Source organism: Diceros bicornis, chromosome 26 (assembly GCF_020826845.1).
Source record: "Diceros bicornis minor isolate mBicDic1 chromosome 26, mDicBic1.mat.cur, whole genome shotgun sequence".
In the NCBI taxonomy this organism is placed as follows: domain Eukaryota; kingdom Metazoa; phylum Chordata; class Mammalia; order Perissodactyla; family Rhinocerotidae; genus Diceros; species Diceros bicornis.
The window spans coordinates 38806934-38821594 of NC_080765.1; the positions used below are offsets into that span (position 1 = coordinate 38806934).

General features: G+C 50.5%; 1 protein-coding gene across 7 annotated transcripts in view; it reads right to left on the minus strand.

Annotated features, from left to right (window-relative positions):
• Positions 1-14661, minus strand: part of CLEC16A (C-type lectin domain containing 16A) — a 215440-nt gene that overhangs the window by 103392 nt on the left and 97387 nt on the right. For all 7 annotated transcript variants that reach the window (XM_058570052.1, XM_058570053.1, XM_058570051.1 and 4 more), the window contains exons 16-18: positions 12698-12748; positions 9435-9563; positions 608-728 (exon numbers count right to left, since the gene is read on the minus strand). In XM_058570052.1, coding sequence (XP_058426035.1) covers positions 608-728; positions 9435-9563; positions 12698-12748 — 301 coding nt within the window. The remainder of the gene's footprint in view (positions 1-607; positions 729-9434; positions 9564-12697; positions 12749-14661) is intronic.

The following is a 14661-nucleotide window of genomic DNA, read 5'->3' on the forward strand; positions in this document are numbered from 1 at the left end:
ATGCGCCACAGCAAACAGATGAAACAGAGAACTATATGAATATGAGAAGGGTTATAGGAATGTGACCAAGCTTTAAATCTCAGCCTCGTGTCGCGGAGGAGAGCACTCAGGCACTGCGTGGTTAAACAAGCAGCCCAAGGTTGCAGGCTAAGCACCTGGTTCTCCAGCCTCCAAATCCTTCATCTTTACCTAAATGCTGGTGACTGGCATTTCTGAAAGCTTTCTTTTCTTTTAGCAGCAGAATCCTTTAATCATTGGAATCATACAGAAAACCCTTAATATACAAAACCAATCAGACTGGTGCTGCTAGGATTATACAGAGGGCAGGGATCCTAGAACTGTGCCCACCTCTGCATGGATCGCTCAGCAAACCACCCGCACAGCTCTACCTGGTCTCCAGACAACAGAAGCCGCAGACTGACTTCAAGGTGCCCAGAACCTGGGGCCCTTTCTTTCAAAGCCAACACACGCACACTGTGTTAGCTCACATCACAGATCAACAGCAGCACAAAATGCAGGTCTCGCGCCAACCCTCCCAGTGCCGTGTGAGTCAGCGTGGTAGTGTTGCCACCCCACCCCCGGCCCTGACTCAGGGCGGCCAACTCACTCAGATCCAGGACGTCGTCAGCTTTGATCAGGTCCTCCTCCCGCGTCAGCGGCAGCTGGGTCTCCGGCTCCCCTTGCAGTTGCAGGGACAAGGAACGGAGCATGAAGAACACCCGGATGGCCTGGACGGAAGGAGAGAAAGCAGAGGAGAGTGGAAGTACAATCATTTCGGTGGGATGCTCCACGTGGAGAAATCACAGTGACTCTCCATGTGAAAAAGAAAGAAAACGGGGCCGGCCCAGTGGCACAGCGGTTAAGTTTACACGTTCCGCTTTGGCAGCCGGGGGTTCGCTGGTTCGGATCCTGGGCGCAGACCTACTCACTGCTCCTCAAGCCATGCTGAGGCGGTGTCCCACATAGAAGAAGTAGAAGGACCTACAACTAGCATATACAACTATGTACTGGGGCTTTAGGAAGAAAAAAAAGAAAAAAAAAAGAGGAAGATTGGCAACAGATGTTAGCTCAGGGCCAATATTCCTCAAAAAAACCCAAAAACAAACAAACAAAAAAACAAAACAAAAAAGAAAGAAAACAAAACAAAAGCCCACCCCTGCCCGTATCACGGTTCTGGTGCTTTCAGAGCAAGGCAAAAAAAAAAATCAAAGGGGTGCAGCCTGTTTTCAGTTATCCATGGGTTTGGGTTTGGGCCACTACACTTCAGCTGAGCACCTGTCATTTGCCAGGACCTTTCTCTAGTGTCACATGACCTGCATGCAGGCAGCCCCACTTCGCAGACGAGGTGCCGAGACCCAAGGAGGCGAAGTGACCTGCCCCAGGCACACGTCTAGGGAAGGCTGGCACCAGGCCTCCTCCAACTACACCAGCACAGAGTGTGGAATCCCAGTCACCAGTAAAACTGTTTCAGGGTGTGGGGGCGGGGCAGACAGAAGAAGGGGAGATGCAGAGCTGGCCAGACCCAAATAAAACCCTGCCCCTGCCCCTCCCTGGGTGAGCCCCTTCACCTTGGAGCCTCAGTCCCTTGGCCTTACAACAGAGGGTGTGCCACCCACAGGGCAGCGGATCTGGCACCCGGCAGGTATGCAGTGACATCAGTGCCCTGAGTGCCCCTCACACATCCCAGCCAGTTTTCTGGGAGCAGAGGCGGCTCCGTGGAAAAGGGATCTGGGCAGAATCTGGTGTGGCCATCAGGCATTTCCAGAGAGCAGAAAAAAAGCAGAATCCCAGGCCCCAGAAGCCAGAGAAACTTGTACAGAAAGCAGCTTTCACCCTGGGGCCGGCCTGCCCTGGTAGCAGCACCCCCTTGAGTCCTAGGTTGGGGCTGATTTGTCCATTAACCAGAGGCCAGGAAGTGGAGGGGCAGCCCACAGGAAAGGCCACCTCCAGGCCACTTTCCCTGAGTGTCTGCTTGGCGGGCATGCACCCGAGGGGAACAGCTCCAGAGTCAGACATATAAGGTCTGTGTTGGACTCCCAGCTCCTCCACGTTGGGAGAGGCCCTTGGCCTCTGTGAGGTTCATTTTCCTCATCTGTGAAACGGGGACGGTAGTCCATACCTCACAGGGCTGCTAGGAGGTTCTGAGATAATGCTGAAGGGGAAGCAGCCAGCATGCGTTCCGTAAAAGAGTGACCATGCTTTACTCCAGTCACTCGACAGCTGGACATGGAGGTGGGCACCCAAACACTGTCACCACTGGTGATCCACACAAGAATGAATTCCAGTCCACTTTTGGGTCTTCTTGTTTACAGTTCTGAGAGCTACCGGCCTGGCCTACTGAGAGGGAGGCTGCCCTTTATACAACAAGGTGCCTCCCCCAACAAGAGGGGGGACAAATTACTGTCTGCAAACAGCGGGGCTTGCACTGGCTCCTGATGACCCAGGCAACAAGGATGCCCATCAGCTCCGCCAAATGCTGCGCTGGCCTGGACCTGGTGGGAGATTGAGCCAATTACTTCACGTCCTAATGTAGAGAACCGGAAGAACAACTCCACCGCCTAGGCCAATGCTGCAGTCATGTATTCTCCTCTGTCAGCCATAAGCACTAGACAACGATAAGCTTTTATTTTATAATGATGATGATGGTGGTGGTGGTGGTGGCATTAGTACTGATTGGATTGTTCTTAACAGTTTCTTAAAGTACAGTCATGTGTCGCTTAACGACGGGGACACGTTCTGAGAAATGTGTTGTTAGGCGATTTCCTTGTTGTGCAAACATCATACAGTGTACTCACACAAACCTAGATGGTACAGGCTACTACACCCCTAGGCTCTATGGTACTAATCTTAGGGGACCCTCGTCATATACATGGCCATCGCTGACCGAAATGTCACTATGCAGCGCATGACTGTACAGTCTTTATAAAGACATCTGCAACAATCAGAAGAAAAAGAAGTGTAGTTTCACTCAAAAAAAAAATCAAAACAGCTTTTATTTATTAAGCACCTATTGTGCACCAGGCACCGTGGGCACTTACTGCCACGTAAAGATTTTCCGCAGGAAGAAACAGAGCTGAGAGGGCAGAGCAATGAGTTCACACAGCTGATGAGGCTGAGCTGGGGTTTGAATCCAGGAACGTCTGATAGTTGTGTGACTTAACCCAGCACACAAGGAAATACAAACGCCCGCACCAGCCCAAGCGCAGAAAGCCCAAGATGTGGGTGGTCACTTGGCCTATTTGGCAGTTTGAGCTCTTAAATCGAGTCATGACCTCAGACATGAGGAAAAAGAAAGAAAAAGGCCCAAGTCTTGGACAGTCAGATCCAAGTTGAGTGGATGCTTCATTTCTGTCAAAAACCCATTCCTCTTGGGGTTCTGAAGGCAAAGAAATCAAGCAGGTCCCGGGCCAGGGGATGAGAAAGAGGAACGTGTGTGGCTCTCTGCAGACTGTCACTCTGAAAACCGGAAACCTGCCAATACAAAAGGAGTTTGGAATTTGGCTCTAATGTAGACCTTTTTGGTAAAACAGTGGCTTTTGCTCTGCAAGCAACAAACAAAAATATTTCCAGGAAATCAATAAAACAGTAAAAAACATAATGTAGAATATAAAACATATAAAATAAAACTTCCCAATAATACTTTTCCTGGTTTCTGCCCCAACTCGTAAGAGAAAGAAGAACACGTGCAAAGCCCACGCCCATGACTGTGAGGAGGGCAGATGCCCATAGGGCTGGGTGCTCCACTTGGGCGACAGCTGGGCTCCCATGGGGGGGCAGTGGGGTCTGGCAGGCACACTGACCAGCCCCACAACTCTGAGAATCCACAAAAGAAAGGCAAGATTCCAGGTAAGGGGCATCAAATTCATCCGACCGCCCCCTAAAGCAGCCGCCACTCCCTCTGCTTACCCACAGCCTGCCAGGTACGGGTGGAGGCTGTACCATGCCATCTCATTCAAGTCTTTTAATGACTCTGCGTGGTTCCCATTTTACAGACAGGAAACCCAAGCCCAGAGATGTTAGGCAGCCTGCCCAAGGTGACTCAGTTAATAACTGGACTCCAAAGTCTGTGTTCTCCCAATCACATGCCTTTGCCTTCAGAAGGTTTAAGGCTTGGGACTCAGGCTTTTATTGAGTGCCTTTCTTTACCCTGCTAAACACACATGAAACTAAACAATGTCACTAACAAGGAAAGAGGAGCCCTTCTTTCAGATGCTTCCATAGAACGCCAGGAAGACTGGCTCTGGAAAAACAGAGCAGACCGGAAAGGGGTGAGAGCTGACCAAGCTCAAATACAAAGAAGAGACTCATCCAGTTAGCTTCAGCGCCCCTGGGAGCAAACTTGGGCAAGGAGGGGCCTGGGCAATGAGTCGGAGGAGTGGGGCAGGAGGACAGCTCCAGAGTCAGACCGACCTCGGCTCCACCTGGGGTCAGGCGAGTCACACGAATTCCCTGAGACCAGGCTGGAGCTCTGCACATGGGGCACCCACCACCCCTGATCATGGGGCCACTGTGAAGGCGCAACATAGTGCAGGTGACACACTGAGCCCTGGGACCGGTGCTGGATCAAATGCTCAGTTTGCATTTGCAAGCTGCTGAGTAGAGGCGACGGTCACTCAGGTGAGAAGCCCACCAAGGCCGTGGAAGTGGCTGTGAAAGTGAGTCATTCTTAAAAGAGGGCTGGAGCAGGGTAAGTGGGCACAGCCCATGGGGAAAGTCATTTGGCCACTGCAGAGTCACAAAAAATGTCCAGACCCTTTGAACCAGAAATGCCACTTCTGGGAACTTATCCTAAAGAAATAAGCCAAAAGAAAGAAAACGCTGTCTTCACGGAGCTGCTCATTACAGTTTAGTTGAAAATAAGGTAACACTGAAGGCAACCAAAATGTGTACCAGCAGGAAAATGCCCAAGTCAATTATGGCAGAGGTCACCAGATAACACTTTTACGCACCAGTAAGAAATCAGACTTATTAAAACTGTATCACGTGAAAACTTGCTCTACAGTGGAGAGAGAAGCGGGGAGGATGAAAGCGAGGCCATGCTACACTTTCCGGCCACCATGAAAAGATGTGTCTGCAAACAAAGATAGGGAGCAGACACAAAAATGTCTACGTGTTGTTTGTTTTGGGTGATGAAATCACAGGAAATTCTTTCGCTCTACTTTTGAAACTTTATATGTTACTGTATTTTCTTTAATGCGTAATACACATCTAAAGAGTAAAAGCAAAATATCCTATTTCCTCAAGGTCAAGAGCGATAAACACAAACACTGTCTGTGGTTTTACAAGGGACCAGGGAAACAGATGCGGGGACAAATAAAACTTCATGCAAATATATTTACTTCACAATGGCTTCCAAGAGCACTATGTAAAGATGGCTAATGGCTTAAATTCAGATTTTGACATTCACCAAAAACCCTCTCCCTAACTCTCTTTTCTCTGGTGTTAGGCTTCAATAGATTGAGGTCATTACAGACTATTTCTTTCCCATCTAAGACGCTAGACTGCTCCACCGCTGTCCAGCCCACATTTCCTGGGCGCTTACTGTGTGCCAAGCCCCGGGTTCCCCACCTCGGTTGCTCTCTCATCTATTTCAGGCAAGAGCTGAGAGGCGGGACACATGAGCAACCTGAGGGTCAGGGAGGTTTAGTAAGTTGCTCAAGGTTCCACAGTTAGAGTTGGGACTGAATCTCAGCTGGTCTGACTCAGAAGCCTGTGTTCTTTCTTAACTGCTTCTTTCAACTGCCCCTACTCACGGGGTGGATCCAGCCCAAGTCCGAGGTTCTGCCTGCATGTTCCCGTCAGACCCAGTAGTTCCAGTAACCTTCATTTCCACATGAGTTTCCCTTCTCAGCTGGCACGGCTCAGCAGCACTCCTGCTATTTTGGTTTTATTCTCTATTATTTGTTCACTGTCTGTCCTTGCATCTTGCACTGTGCCTGGCACCTAGCAAGCGCTCAACAAGTATGCCGAATGGAAGAATAAACAATGTCATTTGCAAAACGCAAGAGGGAAAAATGACTTTAGCCAGATGCCTCCCCATGGCCTGCAAGGCTCCGCCCCCTCCTCCTGCCCTCTTCACTCACTCTGCTCTGGTCACCCTCTTCCCTGAACACGCCATACTCTTTGGCATCTGGGGGCCTCTGCACTCACTGTTCCCTCTGTCTGGAAAGTGCCTCCTATAAGTCTTTGCATGGCTCCTCTTCTCGCTCTTCAGGTTTCAGCTCAGACATCACCTTGGCAGAGCAGCTTTTCCTGAACATTCTATCTGAAGTAGTGCCACCCCTTTCCTTCAGAGCCTTTACTGCAATCCGATATCAGACTGCCATTCACTTGCTTGCTAACAAATTTTCCCTCTCTCGATGTCCTGTGAGGTCCAGAAGGAGGGACCTCTGTCCTGCTCACTTCTGCACCCTCAGGCACGGCATCTGGCATACAGTAGGAACCCAGGGGATCTCTGATGAATGTATGCAGGGATATTTTACAGGTTAGGAATGATTTACTAGTAAGCGTTGTTTGAACTTCTTTGACAAATCTTTAAGGAAAATAAAGGGTGGGATTTCTGAAAAGGATCAGCCTCCTGAAAAGCTTGACAAAGTCTACTTGGTGGGAAAAAAAAAAAAAGAAAACCTTTGAATCCAAAAGGATGAAATGGAATGTTCTTTGAATACAAGCAAAGAACTTGAAACAAACCACATAAGCCCTCAACTGCTTGCTAAACCATAGACTTCCTTTAGCTCAAATTCAAAGCACACTGTTGTGTTCTGAAGTCTGAAATGGGCCGGGGAGCTAAGCTTCTGAAGGATTCCAGACAGCTGCCCTGCAACAGGAACTGGACTGAGGTGAGTGGCCGAAATTCCCCTGCAGAAATTAATTTTTGAAGTCACAAAGGGAAGCTTTTCTAAGGTGGATGGCTTTGCTTTGAGGTGGGCAGCCCTATTTTATACCATTCTGCCACCTTCTCCCTGGCTCTAAACCCATGGACTCTGGAACTTGAGAGCTTCTTTTATAAACTGGTCAGACAAGGCTGAACGAGAGACCCCACAGAAGCCCAGGCATTTGTAGTGCTCTGTCTGGGGCTAGCAGCTGGGGCCGGGCATCCCGTCTGGGGCAATGCAGGCGGACAGCACGGCCCTGGGAAGTGCAACTAAGTGAGACATGAGGGCGAAGGGAAGACGAGAACCCTGGCCCTCAAGACTGCTGCTGGCCTTGTGTTTCTGCCCTTCACTGAGTCCTCACGAGAGCTCCGGTGAGGCAGGCACATGCTGCTTCCCAGAGGAACAGAGAGTGGCTCAGGAAGGAGAGGAACCCCAAAGCCTGAGCAACCCTCCCTCTGCCAAACGCCCCACCCCTGAATTCCTCCCTCTCTCTCCTGTGGATCAGGACTGTCGCCCCAAGCCAGCAGGACGCGATGTCAGCCATGGGCTGACAAGTCCAAGGCCCCTGAGAGCCGGCTCCTCCAGCCCCTCCAGCCTCATCACTTCCCACGGAGCCTCCCTCACTCTGGGCTCCAGCCTCAGTCCCCTCCTTGGAGGTGCAGGAATGTGCCACATCTCTCTGGGCCTTTGCCTCCTGCAGCTGCCCAGCCCATCCCCAATTCCTGGCTTAAGGACCATCCCTCTGGTGCCTGCTCCACCTCCCTGCCCAGGTAGGATTAGGGACCTGACCCCATGTCCCCTCAGTAACGGCCCCAGCTACATGGATGATGCTGCCTTTTCCCACCTCACCCTCTAAACTGATGCCTTGAGGCTTGGGGCCGTGTTTTCTATGTCCCTGGTGTCCAGCACTGAGTAGGGCTAATAAACACAGTGAAGGGAGCAGGGGGTCAGAGTGGCTGAGAGCTTAGGCTCTGCAGGCCACACCACCTGGGCTGAAGCCTGGCTCTGCTGCTTATCAGCTGGGTGACCTTGACCTGGCAGATGTCACTTTGACATCTTCATGCCTCAGTTTCTTCCTCTGTAAGATGGGGATAATAATAGTGCCAACCTCCAAGGATGGTTGTAGAATTACATGAGGAAATTCACATAAAGAATTGATATGAATGATCCAATTTATAGCAAAGAACATGAGTTCGTATAAGTGTTAAGAAAACCTGATGGACCTTGAACCAAAAAAAAAAAGGATGCAACCCAGAGCAGCAGCTTTCAATGTTCACAGCTTTCTGGACCTTCTGGCTCAGGGGCTGTCTGGGTCCTCTCTGGCCTGGGGACGCTGCAGCCTGGCCAGTTTCATGGTAACCTTGCCGGGAGCATCTCTCAGGCCAACCAAAGGCTAAGGGAGAGCATGCGCGCATCACGAAGGAGTCGCTGAGACGATACTCATTTGTCAGAACCAGTTCTCCTGTAAAAGCCATGCCAAGGATGCCCCGTGCAAACACTGCCACCCACAAACAATTGTGTGCCTGGCCGCAGGGCCTGCAGCGCTGGCTGGGAGCACAAGGAAGGAAGGCGTCATTGGCTCGGACAGGGTGGGTCCTGTGGTGAGGGCTGTGGGTTTGGTCAGACAGCAGGGAATGTGGATTGACTTAAGACACAAGGTCTAACTTCCTCTGCCCCACCCAGGCCTCCGAGGCAAAACTGCCAGGTGGGTGGAAGAAAGTCTTGAAATTCTCTAGTCTGAGGCGGATTCAGCAGGTCACTCCTGCTTCTCAAAATCCAAAAGCTAAACACCTCTGCCTCACTCCTTACACTCGGATTAACTCAGAAGAAGATGCAGGCTGATAACGGGAGGGAGCCGAGTGCAGCAAATTCCTCTAATTTATCCACTAACATTCACGTCTCCAGGGAATGATTTTCTAGGAAAAGGTTATGGTGCTTTCTAAGAAAGAAACTGTGATCTTACGAGGGAGATAAAATACCATGAATAGCTCTGTGAGACTGCTTCAGAAAACAAGTGCTGATAACGGAAGCACACACTACAGCTGGGTTCTGAGAACTACTCTGTTCTTCACACACGTTTCTCCCGCAGGCCGGCAAGAATCACAATTTCATTTGCGTATGCCCAGCCCCAAGATCACTCAGATACCCAAACATCGCATAATCTTTGGGGTCCTGAGCCACTCTGGGCTAAGATTTTACACCAGCCTCACCTGCACTGCATTACTCTGCTCACTCCCTCATTTGTTCGCAGAAGTCTGGTCCCTGGCTTCCTCTCTCAGAGTTCAGGGGCTGGGCCTGTGCTCTGCACCAGCACAGGCACCCTGCTTGCAACCGACATCTGGCGCCAGGTGTGATGGAATTCCCATCCCCGCTTTAACAAGGGCTACACGTTCTGGAAAGTTATGCCTGTGGCAGGGTGTGAGGGAGGCGCTGTTACCCACTGTCTGGACTCGTGTTGGGAGGCGGGCTCTTGACCTGGTCAGAGACCCTTTCCTCCCCGCCCGGGAGTGGTCCTGGCAGACAGCCACCCAGGAGAGCCCGGGTCCAGTGCTCACTCACCCGCCTGGTCTTCTCCACGTCGCCACAAGGCAGCCGCTTCACGAAGTCAATGCCTGTCAGCGGCGTGCCCGTTGGGGGCAGCAGGATGGAGGCGTCCATCATGAGATACTCCACGTTCACGGGCTTCATCTAGAAGAGAGACATCGCAGGAGGCTTCGCTGGGGGAGGGAGAGGTTACACGCCTTCGTCTGCGCGGAGCAGACGCCCACCTCCACCGGGTTAAGACTGAAGTGAAGCCTGGAGGCAGCCAGACACGGGAGAGATGTGCCTTTTTTGTTTTCCAAGTTGCAGATTTTTCCTCAATCGAAGCGACAGCTCAGATACTCTTGAGAATTTGCCTCCCTGCGATGAAAAGCTTTGTTTTCTCCTCCTCTCATTCCCCCTCCACCCCGCAGGCAGAGGGGTCCTCAGTAAGGAGGCCGGCCCCTTTAGGGTGCTCTGTGCTGTGCGTGAGCCTGACTGCTGCCTGCCTCCTCTGTACTTCCAATTGTGATGATAACAGGCGCAGGGATGCAGCGATTGCAGCTTCCTAACTTCGGGGCAGGTGGTGAGCTACAGGCTTTTGGTGTATGATCCTGTTTAATGCTCCCAACAACTCCAGAGGGGATGTTGCCCAATCTGCTAATGAGAAACAGAGGCTCAGAGAAGCCGAGGAATGGATCTGGGCCCACTCAGCCGGCTGGGGGCAGGACCAAGACACAGACCCCTATGAGTCCCACCACACGACCAACATTCCCCCTTCCTTCCTCGCCCCCTTAGCATCTTACCTGGGATAACATAGCAAAGTAACTTCTAAGCATCTACTAAGTGCCAGGGACCTGCAGGGCTCATCTACTACTGGACAGCAGATGCTGGTGCTGCCCCATATTCCAGAGGGAGACACCGAGCTCAGAGGAAGGACACATGCCCACGGCCACTGGGCCAGACAGGGGCAGAGCTGCCTGCCTCCTTTCACACCACCTCCGTGAGGCCTTCTCTGATAACTAAGACACGGGTAACATCACCTCCCCTCCCAGAACTCTGCTGCATCAGTACTGCCCATTTAAGGGACACATGCTGCTAGACAATGACACTTTGTTTACCCAGCATAATAAAGGAACGACATTTCACAAGGGTAAATTTTCTGTGAAATTAATTTTACTCCTTCAAGCATTACAAGCTTCTGTTTGTGTCTTCTTTTTTTTTAGAAAGTGGGCTTCAATCATATCACACTTTTTCCCCTCCTGTAACACAAAGCTGAGAGAACAGGGCAAGGCCGTGGTGAGGGCCCAGCTGTCCAGAGACCAGTGAGCAGGCTAGGGAGCCAAGGAGCCACTTAGCCCATGCCATCTGCCTTTTCCTTTTGCACACTTTAAGCACTTTTCTCCCAAGGCCTGAGGTCCACAACCCCAAATCCCTTCATACGTGGGCAGGGGTGGCAGAGCCCTGTTTCTCGTCCCGGGGCCGCCCTTGGCACCAGCCTTCTAGCAGCGTGTTTTGCTCTCTTGCAGCTCCCCTCCACTCTGCTCCCCACTGCTCTCAACACCTTCCTAGGGAGCTCCTTCTAGCCCGCTGTTGGTGGCAACAGCAGATGGTCGCACTCACTATGCCTTGTGTGTTAAACAAGAGGTGATAGAGAAATGAGTGAAGGGTCAAAAGTCAAGGCCTGGCTTTGGTGCAGGGCCCTCCGAGGGCGCTTTAGCAGCATCCAAGTGCCTGTCCCCACTTCACTTAGCTTAGCAGCTGGCCTCCTGAAGACTGAGCTAAGGACTGACTTTCAGATACGGGGGCTGGGGGGTGTCACCTTTGTATTTCTCCAGAGTGCCAGGCATTGTGCAGGACACACAATAAACGTGATTAAGACAGACAAACAAACAAACTCAGGGAGCACCCCATGGTGGGAGGGACAGGAACCACATATTCGTTGTGCGTAGACTCTAGAGGGGGCATCTCGTAGGTATTTCACATCCAGCCTGGGCAACCACGTGGTACGGGCCCCATTGACAGATGGAGAAATGCAGACTCAGAATGTAAGCAGCCCGCCCAAGGCTGTATAGTTGGTAAGTAACACAGCAGAAACCATGCAGGGATTTCAGAGCCTGAGCTTGCCCACAGTGTCAGGTGACATAGGAGCCTATGTTTCCAACCAGGAGACCAAACTGTGGAGCACCACACTGAGGAAGAGGACATCACAGGGGCGGGATAAACAGTAGCTAGCCACTGACTCCACTCCACTGTAATTAATGGTCCCAACAGGAGAAGACTGAGACCCTCTTCTAGGGGCAGGGGAATAACAGTGCCGTGGGCTTCAACAGGAGTGAGGCGCACGTGGGCAGTCCACACATCACTGTGAGGAGGCCTGGGCCTGCTGGGGCATTTCTGGAGATGAATTAGGCCAACTTACGCTTTTCCCTTGAAAAGGCTCTGCGGAGCCTCAGATGTGCTGTGAGTGAGGACGTGGTGAGGTTCCAGCTGTCCAGATACCTGGCGAGCGTGCTCGGGAGCCACTTAGTGCACGCAGCCTGCCTTTTTTCTTTTCGACACTTTAAACACTTAGGTTTATTATAAACTGCCTGAATCACTTTACTCTTTGGTGAGCAATGTCCATGAAAAGGATCATTTATCATCTACTCATTGAGTGCCAAGTTAGGGGCAGGTGCTGGGGATGCACAGACAAATGAGCAAAACAGAGAAAGCTGCAATCTTCTGAACCTATCTTTTCCCATGATTCTGCCTGTTGGGCAGAGAAAGAAGTTTCTGGGCTGGTGCTGCAGATTCAAGAAGGAGCTACAAGCTGGAACATTCTGGTGGCACAACAAAGAAGGAGGCAGCATAATACCCGCAGAAGGGCAGGGGATCGGGAGGCAAACTGCTCTGCTCTGAAATCCTGGCTTTGCCCCTCGCTAGCCAGGCACATGGGGGCACCTCACTCAACCTCTCTGACTCTCGTTCCCTTACCAGTATAAGGAGGGTAATCATAGCAGCTACTCCCACTGGACTGAGTGGGGAGTTGAGATATAATATGGACAACATGCTTTACACACCTGACATGGAATAAGTCCTCAATCCAATACTACCCACATTACATTGACACAGCCCAACTCAGAGGGAGTGAATGTCATCTGAAATTTCAGCAGTGGTAGGATCAAGAGGCCCCGTTTTCAATGCGCTTCCCCCTCAATCTCTGCCATCTGCTCAGAAAGTGCCCCTTTAGACAGAGTTCTCTCTGGGTTCGGCAGGGCGAGCTCCGCAGGCGCACGGGGGCGTTCTGGCCCCTCACTTACCGTCATGCTCCTGAACTCATCTTCGAACATGTCCAAAAAAATTTCTTCTCCCTAAAAAGAAAGAAAGGGAGGGAAGAGAAGATTATGCATATTTTTTCCATAAGCAACAAAGTGTTATAAACTCCAGTTCAAGGCTTTGGGGGACATCTGTTTCTCATTAACGAGTTCTCGTAAATCACCAGGAAATAAAATACACACGTGAACACCAACACACACGCTCAGATGAAAGACCAAATATCAAATTGCACCTCTCAATGTTTTTCTCCTTTTTTATGTGTGTTTTTTTTTATTTTATTTTATTTTTTTATTTATTTATTTATTTTTTTTTTTGTGAGGAGATCAGCCCTGAGCTAACATCCGCCAATCCTCCTCTTTTTTTGCTGAGGAAGACGGCCCTGGGCCAACATCCATGCCCATCTTCCTCCACTTTATATGGGACGCCGCCATAGCATGGCTTACCAAGCAGTACTTTGGTGCGCGCCCGGGATCCGAACCAGCGAACCCCGGGCCGCCGCAGCGGAGCGCGCGCACCCAACCACTTGCGCCACCCGGCCGGCCCCGTTTTTCTCCTTTTTTAAAGCATATATAATTAGATTTCTTCTATCAAAGTAATTTAAAAAAACCAACAAAAATAACACTACATTTAATTAAAATATAAAAATGGTCAATATTTTTCAAGTGTTTCATATCATCTGTTTGTCAAGAAGGTTGGGAAAATGAAGAATCCTGGTTAAGCTGCCATGTTAAAACTAGGAGGCCCCAAGCCTCGGAAAGGAGGAGTATAATTAGATACGCTCAACACTAAAACCATACGGTGTGTTAATTCGTTTTTGAGTCACATCTTTGGGGTTTCGTAGTTCCTCAGGCTGTGACTCTGCCCAGGAGGTCCTTCTCAGAACAGGGTGGTGGGTGGGAGCTTGGTTCCGAGACATAAACCTGGGGCCAAATCCCAGCTTTACCTCTCGAAGTCTCTCTTTGTTTGGCTGCAAGAGTCGGATGACAGCCCCCATCTGTGCGGGTCATTGTGAAGATGAAATGAGGTACTGAGCACAGAGCCTGCTGCTCAGTTGGGGCCGGTAAACGTTAGCACTCACGGTCCTGACAATCATTACTGGACGGGAGGGACCAGAGCGAGGGAGGGGAGGGGAGATTCAGCTGAATGTGTCATGACTCTTAGAACTGTCCTGTCTCTCTCATAAGTCCTGAATCTCTCTCTCTCTCTCTCTCTCTCACACACGAACACACACACACACACACACACACGGAGGGGGAAAACGAATAGGTCCGTTATATATTTTTCCAGTTATCAGAACTACAGATAAACTTGAATATTCTTGCGTGGTGTAAATATCACACAACAACCAGGGAAATAACAACCACTGGAAACTCAAAAGCTTCTGAGATACTATACTTAGGGTGTCAATCTTATAGGATAAAAGAGAGCTGGGTCGGGAGAAGGGAGCTGAAATTCAAATACAGCTCTCCTTTTGTTAATGATAAAGAAACACCTTCGTGGAAAATGCCTACCTATATGTCCTTCTGTTTTTTCAATCGCAAAGCCTTCTGGGAGGACATAAACTGGAAGCAGTTACACTGAAAGGAGAGCCCAGGCAACTACTGCAACCGCGAGGCTTCTGCTTCCGTCTGGGCTTTGCTGCAGGACATGTGCCCGCACTTAGAAGCCAGGTGTGGTTGGGGATGGTCCAGGGGAGACAGGGGTGTCCTCCCCAGGGCATGGGGCCCACAGTGCTGCCACTCTCGCTAGGCATGTACCCCATGTTGCAGCTGCATGAGGTCACCTGAGCCTGGGGAGGTGGATCACAGATTACATGACCTGGTTTTGTCTCATCGAACACTGACAATAATGGACAATGGCTTAAAAAGTGTCCTGCAAAGAAAAAGATCCCTGTGCAAATATGTACATAGTTCACAGCAGTCTAGAGAGAAAACAAATAACGAAAGTA